The sequence below is a fragment of the Gigantopelta aegis genome, unplaced genomic scaffold (assembly GCF_016097555.1).
Source record: "Gigantopelta aegis isolate Gae_Host unplaced genomic scaffold, Gae_host_genome ctg7040_pilon_pilon, whole genome shotgun sequence".
In the NCBI taxonomy this organism is placed as follows: Eukaryota; Metazoa; Mollusca; class Gastropoda; order Neomphalida; family Peltospiridae; genus Gigantopelta; species Gigantopelta aegis.
In genome coordinates, this window is record NW_024535504.1 from 1 (window position 1) to 13,116 (window position 13,116).

Here is a 13,116-nt window from a genome sequence, read left to right on the forward strand (position 1 = left end):
ATATTAATTATGTTTTCATACGAGATCCAGTTTGGACTGCTACAAACATTAGTACAACAGGTGCGGATTCAGAATTTTGTAATGTGGGTCACAAAATACAGAAAGGAGCTTCTTTTTTTTTAGTTTGTCGAAGGTAAATGAGCCGAGCTTCGAAAGAGAACGAGTTCTAGTGAGAAGGTTCGGGTGCATGCTCCTAGGAAATCATTTAATAAAATATGCGCTGAGACGCATTTTGAGGGCAATTTACTGTTGGATATTGTGGATAACGAATTTATGTTTTTACAATATTAGATTAACATTTTCTGACTTACCAACATTTTGCAGATGCACTTTGGCTGACAGATGTACTTAAAAAGAAAGCTTCTGCGAAGGAAAGAGGGCGAATATGTTTTTTAACGACATATCAGCATGTTTTAAACGACAGCTATTTGGTGTCTAACATATGGTTATTTTTACACTTGGTAACGATAAAAAGACAGATTTTAAGAAAAGGCGTCTGCGAAGGACGCAACCATTTTGTATGTGGGTACTTCCACAAAAGGTTCAAACACAACTGTTTATTGCATACCCTCTGAACTTCTTGTCAATGGTTCACACTGATGGTTTTGTTGGTCATCTTTTTTTTTTTCTTCTTCTTTTTTTTCATTGTGAGCCCTCTCCTATTCACATGCACCTGACATAACTCCGGTTTAAACGAGAAGATGTTTGTTGTGATCTTCCATCACCCCCACAGAACGGTGAATTTGGTACTACTAGTCTTTAAAATGGATGGTTTAATTACTGCAACACCAACACCGGTGATAATTCTTTCAGTATTGTTTGTTTGTGTTTGTTTGTTTTTTGTACACATGATGATTCACGTGGCAGCTCTTCTACATTTGTTAATTGTTCATTATTCCTTACTTTGAGACACTGTTTTATCTTGGTTGAATTTTAAGGTTTTAGTGCTTAGTTTTAGAGAATGTGTTGCATTTTAAGGTTTTAGTGCTTAGTTTTAGAGAATGTGTTGAATTTTAAAATTGTATTGCTTATTTTTAGAAAACATATTTAATTTTAACATTTTGTTGCATATCTTTACAACAATTGAAACTTCTTTTGCTGTTCTTTTCTGTTTTATCGTGTAACTTTTAGGTGTTTGTAATATTAGGGGTTTTAGTGCTTAGTTTTAGAGAATGTGTTGAATTTTAAAATTGTATTGCTTATTTTTAGAAAACATATTGAATTTTAACATTTTGTTGCATATCTTTACAACAACTGAAACTTCTTTTGGTGTTCTTTTCTGTTCTATCGTGTAACTTTTAGGTGTTTGTAATGTTTGGGGTTAATAGTTTAATATTTTGTTTTTATAGACCGTTCTGGGATATCCGATGCCATATACATGTAACCGTAAAAACATTTCCTTCATCTTTTTTCTTTCTATCCTTTTTTAATGATTTTTACGTATAAGCCCTACGCTGGGATGGGAGTAATACCAGCTTACGCTTTTTAACAACAAAAAAACCCTCATCAAAATGTCTATAAAAATATCCCTTGCAAAATCAAAAAAATATTTGTATTTACGCTTTTAGGCTCGGACATTTTGATAATTATAAACGGTACCCGACATTTATTCATCTTTTATTTGTTACGTATTTTTATAGCTTTGACATATAGTTCTTATTTACCATATTTAAGATGAACTATTAACTGTATTTTTAGATGAATGACAAGGTACATATTCAGGTATGGATGCAGGAGGTTTGCATCACCTTATGAAGTACAACGAAATTTCAGTGTTTAACAAAATTATGGTATTAATGTACATATACATGTTTTTTAATTAGTCGAAGGATGAACTATTTTAAGGCTAATATAGACTGGATGCGGTGCGTGGGTGCGGTCTGGCTAAAAACAATCGAAATGTACATTAGATTTAATGAGAGCGTCTAGACTGGATGCGAGCGATGCCAATCTAATTAAAATTAGCTCCACTATTACATGCAGCCCGTTGGAGCTCATGTCCAGTTGACCTTTCATTCAACCAATTAAAACCTTACTTGCAAAATCATGCCAGAGATTTGAAAAGAATCTGAAAAAAATTGGTATTATGCCGAGGGTATACGAAATGATTCGGGTGAATTACGAAGTATGCCGGAAACTAATTTCAATATAACATTTTATATAACATTCGTTTCAAGACGGAAAAAACCCGTGATGATATAGCCATAAAATCTGTTTATACTAGTATACAATCCAGAGTTTATTACTGCATTTCACCCCTCTGTTTTTTCAATGTTGAAATAGACCAACAAGTTCGCCTATTGTATAAATAGTCTCGCCCGATATTTTTAGAATTTGTATGCTCCCGAATAACGCTGTAATTGGTCGATATTTAAATTGTTATTAATCGAAATACTGGTAGATCAGTAGAGCTAATTTTAATCAGATTGCGAGCGATGCGTGCGTCTGCAAAACGCATTCATGAGGTCAGCCGCATTCATTAATCATTGGCTATTGGATGTCAAATATTTGGTAATTTTATCATAGTGTTAGAGAGGAAACCCGCTACATTTTATCATTAGTAGCAAGTGATCTTTTATAGACCTATGCACCATCCCACAGACAGGATAGCACATACCACGGCCCCTTTGATATGCCAAGCAGGCATAAGTCTCGTAGATCAAATACTTTTTTCACCTTGAGAAAACGTGAATGTAATATTGTTTCTTTGTGTGTGTGCGTGTGTGTGTGTGTGTGTGTGTGTGTACCACTATCTGTCACTTTGGTGATTGTCCACAACCCAGTGGTAAAGCGATCACTTGATGCGTGGTCAGTCTGGGTTCGATCCCCGTCGGTGGGTCCACTGCGCTATTCCTCGCTTCACCCAGTGCACCACGACTGGTATATCAAAGGCTATCCTGCTATGGTATGTGCTATTCTGTCTGTGGGATGGTGCATATAAAAGATCACTTGCTACTAATGATAAAATGTAGCGGGTTTCCTCTCTAACACAATGATAAAATTACCAAATATTTGACATCCAATAGCCGATGATTAATGAATCAATGTGCTCTAGTGGTGTCGTTACACAAAACAAACTTTTTTTGGTGATTGTCGGGCACTTGTTGTATTAACTATTATTGTATGAGACGGCCCCTGGAAGACGGAATGTCTGAGTGGGCGATCATGTGACGCAACGTCACGATATAAGTCGGCGAACTTACAATTTTGCTGTCCGGAGTTTGCTGAAGCTTAGCTGAATGTGGGTGCTGTCGGGTTTCTTTCTGTAGTTTGTGTATTAGTGATTAATATCTGATTTTTTTTTAATCATGGAACTCGAAAATGGTCGATGTAAATGTATTTGACGTCAAACATAGGATTGTTGTGTGGTATTAGAGCGGAAATCATTGACTACTTTTTGGTGGTCGGCGATTGCCAAAAAAATTACATAGCTTGGTCTCTGACTGTAATGAGAGCGTATTTATGTCTAAATGTCCGTCTAGCTCTCTTACAATCAGAGTACTCGGGCTAGTCAGGCCAAATGTCCGTCTAGCTCTCTTACAATCAGAGTACTCGGGGCTAGAGTCCGTCTAGCTCTCTTACAATCAGAGTACTCGGGCTAGTCAGGCCAAATGTCCGTCTAGCTCTCTTACAATCGGAGTACTCGGGCTAGTGTCCGTCTAGCTCTCTTACAGTCAGAGTACTCGGGCTTGTCAGGCCAAATGTCCGTCTAGCTCTCTTGCAATCAGAGTACTCGGGCTAGTCAGGCCAAATGTCCGTCTAGCTCTCTTACAGTCATAGTACTCGGGCTAGTCAGGCCAAATGTCCGTCTAGCTCTCTTACAATCAAAGTACTCGGGCTAGTGTCCGTCTAGCTCTCTTACAATCAGAGTACTCGGGCTAGTGTCCGTCTAGCTCTCTTACAGTCAGAGTACTCGGGCTAGTCAGGCCAAATGTCCGTCTAGCTCTCTTACAATCAGAGTACTCGGGCTAGTGTCCGTCTAGCTCTCTTACAATCAGAGTACTCGGGCTAGTGTACGTCTAGCTCTCTTACAATCAGAGTACTCGGGCTAGTGTCCGTCTAGCTCTCTTACAATCAGAGTACTCGGGCTAGTGTCCGTCTAGCTCTCTTACAGTCAGAGTACTCGGGCTAGTCAGGCCAAATGTCCGTCTAGCTCTCTTACAATCAGAGTACTCGGGCTAGTGTCCGTCTAGCTCTCTTACAATCAGAGTACTCGGGCTAGTGTCCATCTAGCTCTCTTACAGTCAGAGTACTCGGGCTAGTAAGGCCAAATGTCCGTCTAGCTCTCTTACAATCAGAGTACTCGGGCTAGTCAGGCCAAATGTCCGTCTTGCTCTCTTACAATCAGAGTACTCGGGCTAGTGTCCGTCTAGCTCTCTTACAATCAGAGTACTGGGGCTAGTCAGGCCAAAGTTCCAGAAATGATGCGGCGATACGGATTTTTTCTTCTTTTTTTTTGTTTTAATTTTTGTTTTTTTTAAAGCATGGATTGCACAAAAATGGTGGATATATTTGATACCGAAATAAGGTGCATATTTAAATTGAAATCAGAATGCACGTTCTAGTTCATCCGTGATAGCATTTTGACTCCAAATGCGGTTTAACATCATAGCAAGAAAAAAAGCCCGGCAAAAATCGACGTCATATCGCGGGAAATTAAAAAAAAACGTTAACGCGCTAGGGTCAAAATTGACCAGAGACCAGAATTTTTTGATTTTGTTTGGCCTTAGGCCTATATGTCCCGCGGCAAGCGGCAGTCGTATTAGACGCAACAGACGCGCCGCATCCAGTCTATATGAGACTTCGGTCAACTACGGGTCTCGTTGGATGACTGTCACATATATAGTGCACGTTAATAGTGTAGCACGTTAGTGTGGTACGTTAGTGTATTTTGGAATATTGTAGATGCCCTCCCTAGAACATAATCCAATTCCTGCTAAAAAAAAAAGTCCATAGCCTTCCTCTCACATTAATAAAAAAAACATTTAAAGGAGACCGGACACCAAAAGACATGTAGTGTGTAATAGATTAAGTTAGCGTCAAATACCGCATTACTCTAACGCCCGGCTCGCTGCGAGGCACCGGTCACCTGCGCGTCTTAGATTTGGGGTAAAAACAGAAGTGGGCGGGATTATGCATAGATCTGAACGAAAGCTAGGCAATACGTCATCGGTGAGAGTTACCAAGCAATACCGGTACACGTGTTGATTCTTTGGTTGTGCCTTTTAGTCGTCTTTTTTTTTTTGTCTCCAGGTTTATCGGAAATTTAATTTACAAGATAATTAGTGTTATTATATACTGTCGACGTAATTATATGATGGTTAACTGCGCAGTGTTTAACTGCAACAGTAACAGCAATGCATCCCAAGAAACGGCCAACATCATGGTTTCGATTTCAAAAAAAACCCCGAAAGTTGTTTTAAAACATGGACGCATTATTGTCGTCGAATGGGCTTTACACCAACTAAATACAGCAGGTTATGGTACATTTACAATGTGAAAATTAAAACAAGTATGTACTTAAGATATACATTAAATAAAGGTATTGCAATTTGTTCACATACGAATATTTAAACTTCACATTTATTTACATATAATTACCAAATTAATTTTTACCGACAGCCCATAACGACTCCATACTAACGTCTATTGATCTAGTTGGTTTGTTAACCTCATAACGTGAATTATTACGTTAGTTAACAATGTTTATCGTCAGTTCAGTATATTGTCATTAAAATTAAAATGCTAACACTTTGGCAGGAACAACATATGTACTCTGGCCAGAAGGAATGATGGTTAAATAATTTTAAAGCTAATGTCGATTATTAAAGCATAATAGCATTGTACTTTTCAATGCTTTCTGTATGTCATATTAAAAATACTCTACACCAAATAATTATTTTAATACCTACCCTGGGTTTCTGCCAGAGGGTGTGGCGGGTAAACTTACATGTATGTACTGAAAAATCTCAGAAATTAATGTATATATATATATATAATGTTTTATTTTTTCGATAGATTATAGCAACATAATTGCTGTTTAAAATTTATAAAAGTGCATGAAATAAAATGTTCAATAAAAAAAACATTTCAAACCTATAACCACCCAATATACTCCTTTGAATATATTTAGTTTTGACAGGCCCGTAGGAATGACTTGGGGGGAGGGGGTGGGGCCCTGACTGACCGGGTATAAACTCTACATCAGATTTTGGTTACAATGGCAAAAATGAATGTGATAAAGAAAAGCTCACAAGTGGGGGTACCCCCCCCCCCCCCCCCCCCCCCCCCCCCAGTTCCTACGGGCCTGTTTTATTACGTACCCTCAAATTATTTTCTGGCAGAAAACCTGGTACCTTTGGCAGAGGTTGAAACAATTGGTCGTCTAATTTTCGACTGTTACCATAAAATAATATAATTAATCACTTTTGGCATCTAGCAATTTAAAGCAAAATTAACAATAGTTACCACATGGAATAAGCATCATATATTATTTTGTTTTACCTGTAATATATTTGACCTGTAATATATTTTCAACAGGACTTCCTTCTTCCTCCATGAATGATTAAAGAAACTAACACTGGATATATTGTAATTATTTTTTATTTCATTCCAATATATAACAAATATGTTTTATGTCAGTATGTGGAGCAAACTACCTGAAACAGTTGGTTTGAAATCATGATTACAAAATCCTAAAGATAAAAGGAACTGGTTCCTAACTTCACCCTTTACATATTATCTACATTTGTATAGGCCTGTAGGAACGATATTTGAAGTGTGTGTGTGTGGGGGGGGGGGGGGGGGGGAATACAGTCTCTAGTGAGGGATACAAACTAGATTTTTATCTTTATATCATCTTTATTTATGCAAAGTAGTGAAAATTTAAAACATACATTTTCATCCTAGAGTGTGTGATGGAGAACAAGCCCCTAGGCCCGCCCCTTCCCAGTTCCTACGGGCCTGTTGTATTTTATATTAATAAATGCAGACTACATAATAATATTGTCGATTGGACATATTAGTTGTGAAGTGATTGTCAGTACGTGGCAACAGTATAATATTTTCCAACATTTCTGTGTTTCTGTACCCGGCTGTGGACAGTTTCGGCAGACCGGTAACACATTTTCTTAATAATTAAAAGTACATGGTTTAACCAAACACATTAAAACTAGGGTAACTAGTTAAAGAGAACAAAGTTTTTTGTTAAATTATTATAACCTGCTTTGGTGAGGAGGGGACGCTTTTTGCAAATTTGCGAAATCGGCCTCTGGAATATCCACTAACGTGTCATATTTACATCTATGCTGAACAAGATTTATGATGAAATATTATTACATTTTGTGTGCTTTTCTTCTAATTAGGTCCATTTGCTTCAGTTTACATTACAAATGTCATAAAAAATTGTTTAAAAAAATGTTTGCATGCTAGTCTATGACCGTGTGGCTTCCTCGCCTTCGTCGGCAGTTGATTCATCCGAATTTTCGTCTAAGACAACATTTCCAGGATTAGGGACAAAGTCTCTGATAAGTGGTTCAAACTGATACGGTTTGATGCCATTAGCACAAGCTGGACACAATTCTTCGTCACTCGAATCGCTAAGTTCGTCCATGCTGCTTGGTAGTTTCTTCAGTTTTCCTCTCATCGATGACGTCACGGGTCTAGCTCATCAATTGTCGACAGTTTCCGGCAAACATCGGAGATCGGCGAAAAAACAACCCAACCAAGACTGGCACGCTTAACTTAGTCAATAAGGGGAGCGCGGTAGTTGCGAGTTGTGGTTTATGACGGCAAACAATTCATTACGCCGTATATATGGTTTGGTGTCCGGTCTCCTTTAATAAATGCTTCAGGATTTTTAGGGTCTTTATTTATTACAATTACATATTTATTTTATACGGAAAGGAAATCTTGAACAGCATATTAGTACCTCATATTGTCATAAATGTTCACGATTCTTTTTTGCATATAACGAGAAAGACCATGTATCTGTATTCTATTGTATTTTGTATGATTCAAGAAATCGTGTCAATATTAAACAAAACAACATTAGTTGTATTTTCTTGTGTTTGCTGCTGAATGACCAGACACTGCTTTTAAATAACAAATAAAACACTACAGTTGTTCGTTTCTTTTAATTTTCATATCTTAGCAATTCTATATATTATATAGTCAAACCTTTAATATGAAAGCATCTAATATAGTAAAAAAAATGTGTGTTTGTGCTTTGAAGGGGGATGGAGTAGAAGATCGAGAAAGTGTGGGTGTGGGTAATTTTTTATCAGAGAACTGTTCAAGCACGCTGGTCATAGACACAAACCCTGACTTTGTCTGAGAGAATAGTAAAGGATCTTTTATATCAACTATCACATGGACAGGAAGGAAGGAAATGTTTTATTTAACGACGCATTCAACACATTTTATTTACGGTTAAAAAACAGGAAGAAAATTCCCATGCAAGAAACCAAAACAATGTAATTGTGGGTGAGAGCTCGCTAGTCATAATGTATTTGGGCTAGATTCACCTCCGATATTTGATACATATGGTCACTTATAATAAAACGCAATTTCAGCAACTTAGGCCCTAATATTTATTTTTAAAAACTAAAACATATGTAACATACTAGGCAGTGCCACCTTGAAGCGATGCATTATGGGATTGATAAAATGGTTGCCGCCATAACTGCTGAGACAACCCGTTAGGACGCCTTGCGCTCAAATGCGCTAGGGTGAAATGACTTGAAAATTCAAAGAAAACATAGAAATAGGTTCAATTTAACAACTGAATATGTGAACTCGATGTGCCTAAGTATAGAAATATATTCAAAATCCACTTGAAGTTCAGTGTTTTTCAAAGTACATTTAAAATATCACATTTCATTATCAGTGACAAAATCGACCTTTCTCTATAATGAGCCACGTCTTAAATACCTCAAAACACTTCCAAAAGAAGCCATTGACGTCAGACGCCGCGTTAAGACAAAATTATCATGTGACCCTATCAGCTGTAAAAATGGCCGCGACGTCATACTTTTTACGCGATGTCATTGACATTGTCGTTATTGGTGTAGTTTTAACCGAATTACAAATTAAATAATTATATCAGTTGGAAAGATGATAAAACGCTGTGTATGTACATGTATTTAATATCACTGTATTTTATTGGGAAGCTGCAATATTTGTGTTGAAAAGTGAGTCATTTAAGCTGGTGGCAGATATGCAGCGCCAAGTGACGTCAAACTTTGTCATACCTAGTTGTGTTCTGTGGTTGAATGTAAACCCACCCCACACCATCAGACTACCCCCGCCCCATCGGTCGGCTTGCAGAACGCAGTAGTCGGAGTAACGTTCATGTCGACGTCGCCATACTCGAATTCGGACATCAGCGTTGGAAAGGTCGTAACGGCTCTCATTCGTAAACAAAACTTGTTGCCACTGGACACGTCGCCATTGTTGATGTTGTTGCGCCCACTGTTGATGTCGTCGGCGGTGCCGAGGGGTCAATATTGGTCCCACATAGGGACGGCGGTTAGGGGAGAGCGGGGAAGGTTGAGTCAAAATATAATTTGTTCCATTAAAGTCAAATTGTATCAATTAAAACGCATTGAAATCAACTTCAACTAAAATTTTAATCTTTACTGAGACAAGTGAAACTTAAAACAAGCATCCGTCTGGAACTTTTCTTTGCGAAAATGTTAAAAGAAAACATAACTTGAAGTGACCCAACCTGCCAGAGCAGGTTATGTCACCCAATGGGGAAGCTTGGGTCACTCTAGATTAGGACCCCTGTAGAAAAAAAAAACTAATACAAATTATTGAAAATTATTTAAAACAGAAACCCTTTCCTGCTTGAATAAGTAATTCAAGACAATTGTCAGATGTGTCTCTTTGATTAATCACAACCCCTGGAATTAAGAAAATTTCTACGGCAAAAAAACAACAAAAAAAGAACATGCCACTGAAAAAACCCAACCCTGTAGACCAAGGCCAAAAATGCTGTGAAGAATTAAAAGCTCCACGGCATTGCCGATTGCCGTGGGCAATTGCAGGGGTTGAAATAATAGCTACTGAAAATAAGAAAAACTTGTGGTAACGTAGGAAGTACCACAGTTCTGTGGTATGGAGCCCTGATGTATTCTGTGAGTCACGTTCTCAAGCTCGGTGAGAGTGTCATTTGCAAAACGTTTAATTTGTGTGCTGCTTTATTTGCAAAAGTCACAAATGAAGTATTTGGTAGTGCCAACATCAGCACAATCCTCATGACACCAGAGGTGACAACGTGCACATTCAATCCAAATTTCTCCAGGTTTGGAGTTGTGAAAGTGATCTAGGCAATAAATGCACACATCAGTGGATTCAACACTGCTAATTGAATCAGTTGGAGTTGTATTATGTTTTGTTTGTGAGGGTATGTCAGATATGGCTGACGATGTCAGAGTCAAGTGTTGTATAGTTGACGTCGGAGTTACGTCAAGTATAGTTGGCACGATTGGGGTCATGCAAAGTGTGACTGACGTTCTAGAGGTGAAGTCAGGTGTGGTTGACGTGGTTGGGGTCAAGTCAAATGTGGTTGACGAGTTTGGAGTGAAGTCAGGTGCAGTTGACTTGTTCGGGTTTATGCCGTAATGAGTAGACATGGTTGTCATACTGTCAGAGATGGAGATAGTATAAGTCATATCAGAGATAGCTGGTGAGATCAGAGCTGGATCAGCGCTGGATGTTGAAACGGACGTTATGTCAAGGTCAGTTGATGTGGTCAGATTCATGCTAGTCTCTGAAGAAATGTCACAAAGGATTGTTGCAGATGGGTCAACATTCTCGACATAAACCTTCAGGCTGTCGTTGTCAAACACAACTCCAGGAAGAATGGAATCCAAATCATCACCATTATCGACAAGAAACACCTACAGCCCCACAATAGGGAATAACAGCATTTCCGAGTCCTCTAGCAAAGACACACAGATAGGATGCAGCTACTGCCATTGCAGTGCACTGATGACCACGAGATTCAACAGGAAATATTGAATGACCATGATGATATGACGCCCTGACAACCCTTGTGTTTTGTATTTGCTGCGTGATATTATCTGTTGTGTCAAACAAACGTTTCTGCAAGACCTTTCTTTTTTCCTTGGTCACGTTTGACTTCTTTGCTGCAGCCAACTCGTTTTTCTCAGGTGTGTCTGTTAGGATTCTACATTTCCCAAATCTTCTTTTGCTTTTTGGGAGATCTTTCCTTTGACCTGCTTTCGGGTATGGCCTAACAATTTCTGGCGAGCATAAAGAAAATGCAGATCCAGGATCTTTCTGTGGTGCTGGCATATGCTGCTCATTAGTCACAGGAATGTTGGAAGTATCTTGCTGAAGATCACTTTGTCGAGGCAACATTTCAGTACAAGAAGAGGAGAATTGGCTTGTGTCACTATTGTTTGAATGTGAACTCATCGATACGTTCTGCACTAAATTACAGTCCTGGGCTGCTTCAGGTCCAGTTTTATCGTCAAGCTGACGTTCAGGTCGATCGTTGACGAATGACTGAGAAAAATATGCGTCTGAAATCAAACGGTGAGATTCCAGTGCAGTGAAAACCAGAGACAATGTTGGAAGATGTGAAAGATTTTGGATATGCCTTTCTAACAAGACCTGCCACATCGTAAATGCTCATTCTTTTTCCAGGATTGTTGTACATCCAGTCATTTGCTGCCCTGTGGTACAACCTCTTGAAAGGCCCAAACACGGTTTTGTCCAAGGTCTGGAGTTTGTGCGTGCAGTGTGGGGGGAAACTAAGCAAAACTATTCCATTCTCACGACAGAAGTCTATTGCCTCTAATGACACATGTGACTCGTGGTTGTCCAAGAGAAGCAGTACTATGTTGTCTTTGCTGCAATGGACAAAGCGTACAAAATGCTTCAAGCACTCCAGAAACGTTGCGGCAGTCATCCATCCACTGGGATAAGCAATACCCAAGGTTCCTGGTGGTGCTCCATGAATCATGTAGTTCTTAAAATTCTTCTGTGGAAACACCATGCAAGGTGGGAGGGCATTGCCAATGGCATTTACAAAACCGTACATGGTAACTGTTTGACCACATTCGTGAGAAACCAGCTGTGCAACCTGCTTTGTTACAGATTCTGCAATAACCTTTTGAGGCTTTTGTGATGTCGTCAGTCCAGTCTCATCCAAGTTGAATATGCGATCAGGTGTCAGATTGTTCCTTGCATACAAATCTTGAAGCTTGGAGTAGAAGACCTTAACGTTGGTTTTGTTAAAGGCTGTTGCCCTGGCCATGCTTGTTGCTTCTGGAGTCCTAATACTTACTGAATGGTGTCGCTTCAAAAAACCAGCTACCCAGTCTTTTCCTGCGAGTTCGTGTTCAGTCCAGCTTGTTGGGAAACTTTTTTCATTTCTCAAGGCCTGTTGGTAAGCCATAGACCGTAAAGTTCTACAGTTAACAGGAAAACCAATGTGTGAAGTCACAAGTAAGTAGTCAACTAGCATCAACTCCTCGGAATCATTAAATATTTGTCTGGAAGAGCATGTTTTGGGATAAACATTTTTCGAGATTTGACCTTCTTTCTTCTTAATAGCACGCCAGAGGGACTCAAATGGGATTTTAAATGCTTCTGCTGCCTTTCTGATGGATTTGCCAGACTTTATGTAACTTAATGCTTTTTGGGCTGCAGATATAGTTATCCCCTTCCGATCAGTTTTTCGCTTGTTATTTCTCACCATCTATTCAACAGAAACAAGTAGGCCTATTTAAAGTGCTGTGCCAGACCATACACTAAAATTTCAAATTCCACAATTAAATGCTTTCTTAATTCATTGCAATAATATTTTACACCGATATGTAAATCAATAATTACGAAAATGCCCCATAAAAGTATTAAAACATCACTCCAGTAGAACACTGCCGGAAACGACCGAGTAAAATTCTCGGTAAAAACATTTGCCTGTAAATAGCCGTGACGTCACGAAGGGAACGCGCTTCACAAAAACCTACCACGAGATGACTTCCAGCGCAAGCGAAAGTGGGGCCGACAGCGACTGCCAAGCTTGATTATGCCATTCTTCTTTCGATGATGAATAGTGTAGTAATGACGACTGGACTAATA

General features: G+C 38.8%; 1 protein-coding gene across 1 annotated transcript; it reads right to left on the reverse strand.

Moving 5' to 3' along the window:
- Positions 1 to 11,512: 11,512 nt before the first annotated feature.
- LOC121366762 (tigger transposable element-derived protein 2-like) lies at positions 11,513 to 12,733 on the reverse strand. The gene has a single exon (XM_041491085.1). The coding sequence runs from the start codon at positions 12,731 to 12,733 to the stop codon at positions 11,513 to 11,515; it is 1,221 nt and encodes a 406-aa protein (XP_041347019.1).
- Positions 12,734 to 13,116: the final 383 nt, after the last annotated feature.

Coding starts and splice junctions, on each gene's coding strand:
- LOC121366762 (XM_041491085.1), bottom strand. CDS start 12,733: ATGGTGAGAAATAACAAGCGAAAAACTGATCGGAAGGGGATAACTATA.